The sequence below is a fragment of the Lucilia cuprina genome, chromosome 5 (assembly GCF_022045245.1).
Source record: "Lucilia cuprina isolate Lc7/37 chromosome 5, ASM2204524v1, whole genome shotgun sequence".
NCBI lineage: Eukaryota > Metazoa > Arthropoda > Insecta > Diptera > Calliphoridae > Lucilia > Lucilia cuprina.
This window is the reverse complement of record NC_060953.1, coordinates 9,801,424-9,806,947: the sequence shown is the minus strand read 5'-3', so window position 1 is coordinate 9,806,947 and position 5,524 is coordinate 9,801,424. Positions and strand designations below refer to the sequence as shown.

Below are 5,524 nucleotides of genomic sequence, written 5' to 3'. Positions count from 1 at the left end.
TATAGACTAGACTATAGACTAGACTATAGACTAGACTATAGACCAGACTATAGACTAGACTATAGACTAGACTATAGACTAGACTATAGACCAGACTATAGACTAGACATAAAGTAGACTATAGACTAGGCTATGGAATTGACTAAAATCTAGACTGTAGACTTGACTATCGACTATACTACAGACTAGACTATAGACTAGCTTAAGGTGCTTAAATTAGTACTGTATAGGCACAATTTTCGTATTTTTAGGGATTTACAGCAATTTCTTACCTAAAAATTTCCCTCTAACCTTAAGCTTTCTAACTTTTCCTTGGATTTTTGGCGGTACTGCACAAGAAGCACTACATTTCATTGCAAAAAAAATATTATAATCCCTTTTATAAATAAACTAACTCTGGGGTTTTTTGTCTAAATATTCTTAACTCTTGCAAACATACACACAAATAGCTTAAACATTTAAACGCCCAACGCTTAAACAATACTCCCAAAGCCGATATAGAAGTGCTGTTCTTTAATCGTTGCACAAAAGTCGGTAGTGAGGCGCTCTATGAACTGCTTATGATTATGGAAAAATTCAATGATAATATTAGTATAGACCATGAGGGTCTCAAACAAATGACCCTAAGAGAACACAAACGTCCAGAACAACGTAAATATGCCGAAACTATTACGGACTCTATAGAGGGTACGATTTATATACAACATATAAATTGGTTAGATTTCGAGGCGTTTAATTTACCCAAACCGATTTATATCAATATGATAAGAGATCCGGTGGAAAGAGTTATATCATGGTATTATTATACTCGCAGTGCTTATCGCAATGCTATACAGTTTCAAAAACAACCCAAAAGAGTGATGAGACCACGTGAATGGTATGTTAAAGATTTCAATAAATGTGTACGCAGCGGAGACCCCGAGTGTCAGTATATACCGTATAGTACGGTAGATGGTGCCAATGATTTTCGACGTCAGTCGTTATTCTTTTGTGGTCATAGTGTGGATTGCATGTAAGTATAATATTACGAGGGGATTCAAAGTTTAAATAGAAGCTTTTTCGCTTTTCTTTAGGGATTTCGTTAGAGTCAATGCTTTTTTTGTTTTTGTATATATAGTTGCTTAAAATCAGCAGAATATTTTCTGAATTTAGGAAATGCTTTTAAATTGCTTTTGGAAATCAAACGATATATAAATATTTTTCCGATTTCTTATTCAACGCTTTTTCCTTTAACAAAAACTTAAACTAATCTCTGGAAATGCCACAAATATCATGTTCTAAAGCTTTTTTGCCCAATAGCTTTAATATCAATATACTATATATTCCGATCAGCCCCTTAAACATATATGTCTGTGTCTCTTTTTTCCTCTCTTCCACTCGTTACTTTTTACAACGTTTAGCTTAAAAGCTTAAACGCCTATAGACTGAATAATACCCGTAAAGCTGAAATAGATGTCATATTTTTCAATCGTTGTGCCAAAGTCGGCAGTGAAGCTCTTCTAGAGCTAATTGGTGTTTTAGAAAGTTTCAATGAAGGTCTAACCCTGGAACGTGATGGCCTACATGAGCCCACTAAGCGACAATTCAACAATATCGAACAACGTGAACTGGCCGAGAGAATTTCAGATCTTTCGGATGGTTCAATATGGATACAACATGTTAATTGGATCGATTTTGAAGAGTTCGATTTACCCAAACCGATTTATATAAATATGGTACGTGATCCGGTGGAAAGAGTTATATCGTGGTATTTTTATGCCAGAGGTGCCTATAAGAATGCAATCGAATATAATAAAGCTCCGAATAAGCCCATGAGACCAGTGTCGTGGTATAAAAAAGATTTCAATCATTGTGTACGTAGCGGTGATCCGGAGTGTCAATATGTACCGTTTAGTGTTAAGGATTATGTGGGTAATTTTAAGAGGCAATCGTTATTCTTTTGTGGTCATCATGATGATTGTATGTAAGTATATATGTATGTATATAGATCGGCTGGATTCAAACAAATCGTTCGAAAAGTTAAAAGAAAGTTTTGTGGGTAAAAAATTTGAATACAATTAGGGAATGTTGGAGTAATTCTGTCATTTAGTTCTTTCTACTTAAATTTAATTCTCAAAACCCATAGATTTTAACCGATTTTTATTCTAAATCAAGTTCTACTTAAACACGAAAGTTAATGTCAATTATAATCCCTAGATCTATAAGATCTTTGATAAATTCTCAGACTCAACAGACTCACAAGTCCAAAATGTTGCATATTTTAGAATTTCGACTATTGTGAATGAAAATGTTCTTCTTTCTAAAAATCCATCATTGTGAATAAAATTTCGGAATAGTTTCTTTTGAAAAACAGTTGTTGAACAATTGAAAAATATTTTAAATAGTTGAAGCTATAAAATCTATTTCCCAACTAATCAAATATTCTAACCAATCATCCACTACCCCCTCAACAGACCCTTTAACTCACCCGCTGCTGTACAAATGGCTAAAGAGCATGTAGAACGTGACTATGCTGTCGTAGGTACTTGGGAAGAGACCAATATAACTCTAACAGTATTCGAAAAATATATACCGAAATTCTTTAATGGTGCCAAACTATTATTTGAATGTAAGTTACGGTTTAACCTCTAATACTACTGCTAAAACTTTCCACTAAATCCCTCCTTCATTTATTCTCAATTACAGTGAACATGGATAAGGTTACCAATCGTAATAAGAATAAACGTAAACCCAAAATTGATGCTGATGTCAAGGAAATGATACGTAAAAATTTCACTCATGAATATGAATTTTACTATTTCTGTAAACAGCGTTTATATAAACAATACTTGGCCGTTAGTTTGAAAGACTTACAGGCCCATAATTTATTGGATTAAGTAGGGATTTCTATATGTAAATTTTAAATAAAATCGTACAAAATTATAGCAACAAATATTTGTTTAAAAGTGTTTTATTTAAAGGGAAAGCTTAAAAGCTTTAAAATGGTCAAACTAAAAAAAATCTTATTTTAAAACTAGGGAACCTCCTTAAACTGATTTTCAATCAATAAAGCTTCTATTAAAGTGTGTTGTGAGTGTAATTTTCAAAATATTTGCATCAACTAAAACTTCTAACCAGACGGGACTATTGAGTAGCCTATGGGCGGAACTATAAGCTTTAATCTTAAATATAATAAGGACTATAAACTTGGCTCTAGACTAGTATACACAAGACTATAAACAAGACTATAGAATAGACTATAGACTATACTTTAGACTAGATTATATACTAAACTATAAATTAGACTATAAACTAGACAATGGACTAGACTACAAACAAGACTGTGGACTAGACAATAGACTTGACTATTAAATAGACTATAGACTAGACTATAGACAAGACTATAGACTAGACTTTAGACTAGACGACAGACTATATTATAGACTAAACTATAAACTAGACTATAAACAAGACCTTAGACTAGACTATTGACTAGAATTTAGACTGGACTATAGACTAGACTATAGAACATATACTAAAGTATACACAGGACTACAGACTGGACTATGGACTAGACTATAAACTAGACTATAGACTAGACTACATACTAGACTATAGACTAGGCTATAAACTAGACCATAGACTAAACAATAGACTAGACTATAGACTAGACTATAGACTAGACTATAGACTTGACTATAGACAAGACTATAGACTAGATTATAGACTAGACTCTAGACTAGACTATAGACTAGACTATGGACTAGACTATGGACTAGACTATGGACTAGACCATAGATTAGACTATAGATTAGACTATATACTAAACTATAGTCAATAGTCTATATTGACTAGACTATAGACTAGACTATGGACTAGACTATAGATTAGACTATAGATTAGACTATAGACTAGACTATAGAATAGACTATTGACTAGACTATAGACTAGATTATATACTAGACTATAGACTAGAATATAGACTAGAATATGGACTAAACTATAGCCCAGACTAAAGAATAGACTATGGACTAGACTATAGATAGACAATAGACTAAACTACAGACTAAACTATAGACTAGACTATAGACAAGACTGTAGAAAACACTAGACCACAGACTAGACTATAGACTAGACTATAGACTAGACTATAGACTAGACTATAGACTAGACTATAGACTAGACTATAGACTAGACTATAGACTAGACTTAAGACTAGACTATAGACTAGACTATAGACTAGTCGATTAAACTATCGACCAGATCAATAAGCTAGACTATAGATTTTCTTATGGACCAATGACCTTTAAGTTTTCTTTTCGTATAAATTTTAACCGTTTTCTTGTTCTACTTTTCTTTCCCCAGCCAGTGCCGAATACTTGACAAAGATCAATAAAAATAATTTCAAACCACCAGTTAGTGAAAAAGTCAAAGATATTGTACGACGTAATTTCACCAACGAAATTGAATTCTATCAATTCTGTCGACAGCGTTTGCACAAACAATATCTGGCCGCTAATCTGCCCGATAAAACGATGGCTCAGTTACAACCTTAAGTTATGGAATAGGAAATCAAACAAAAAGCACTATAACTTAGAAATACAAAAAGTATTTAAATTTAAGTTTTTGAAAAAAGTAAAGAGAATGTTTTTAAAGAAAAGCTTTTTAATTTGTAAAATATTGTAATTTATAAATTTTTATTTTTTTTAGAGTATAAGCGAAATTATTGTTGCTTTTCTACAATATGTATTAAGACCTGTTTCACACTAGGAAACTTTTGTTGAGAAACTTTTGATTTTGTGGGTGAGAGAAAGAGATAGTTGATATTTCTTTCTCTCTCACGGAAAAATCAAAAGTTTCACAAAAAAAGTTTCCTAGTGAGAACCTGGTCTAAGGAAATAAAATTTATGTGAAAAATATTCCTTTTTAATAAATCTCTTTATTAATTTGTTTTAATTTAATTATTAATTTTATTTGATAGTTATTTGTTAAGCTTTTAATTTTTACTAATTATTCCATTACTTGTCTTAATATTGTTGAGTTTATAAGTTAATACTTAGTTGTTTTATTAATATAATATATTATAATTTTTTATTTTAAAAGTATTAAAAAACTAAATTTACAAAAAACTGTTATTTTTTGTTTGTTTAACCTTTAAAAATAATAATTAAGTAAATAAAACAATATGTATGTGATTCTATGAAATTATTTAATAAAAAACAAATTAAATTTAAAAATGGCGACACAGTTTTATTATAATATATGTATGTATTTGTATTCCACTGCATTGGAATGCTTTAAGCTGCAGGTATGTCTATCTATAGTCTATAGTCTAGTCTACAGACTAGACTAGTCTATACTTTAGTCTATGGACTAGTTTATAGTCTAGTCTATAGTCCAGTCTATAGTCTAGTCTATAGTCTAGTCTATGGTCTTGTCTAGTTCAGTTCTAGTTTAGTTCTAGTTCAGTTCTAGTTCAGTTCTAGTTCAGTTGTAGTTCAGTTCTAGTTCAGTTCTAGTTCAGTTCTAGTTCAGTTCTAGTTCA

General features: G+C 31.3%; 1 protein-coding gene across 1 annotated transcript; it reads left to right on the top strand.

Annotated features, from left to right (window-relative positions):
* Positions 1-2,053: 2,053 nt before the first annotated feature.
* LOC111685690 (heparan sulfate 2-O-sulfotransferase pipe-like) lies at positions 2,054-3,159 on the top strand. Its single transcript, XM_023447955.2, has 2 exons — positions 2,054-2,608; positions 2,686-3,159. Exons 1-2 carry the CDS (start codon positions 2,482-2,484, stop codon positions 2,874-2,876), a joined length of 318 nt encoding a protein of 105 aa, XP_023303723.2. The 5' UTR covers positions 2,054-2,481; the 3' UTR covers positions 2,877-3,159.
* The last annotated feature ends 2,365 nt before the right edge of the window (positions 3,160-5,524 follow it).

Bases quoted from the DNA above. Each gene is read 5' to 3' on its own strand.
- LOC111685690 (XM_023447955.2), top strand. From the start codon at position 2,482: ATGGCTAAAGAGCATGTAGAACGTGACTATGCTGTCGTAGGTACTTGG. The intron at 2,609-2,685 runs GTAAGTTACGGT...TCTCAATTACAG, and splicing joins TGCCAAACTATTATTTGAAT to TGAACATGGATAAGGTTACC.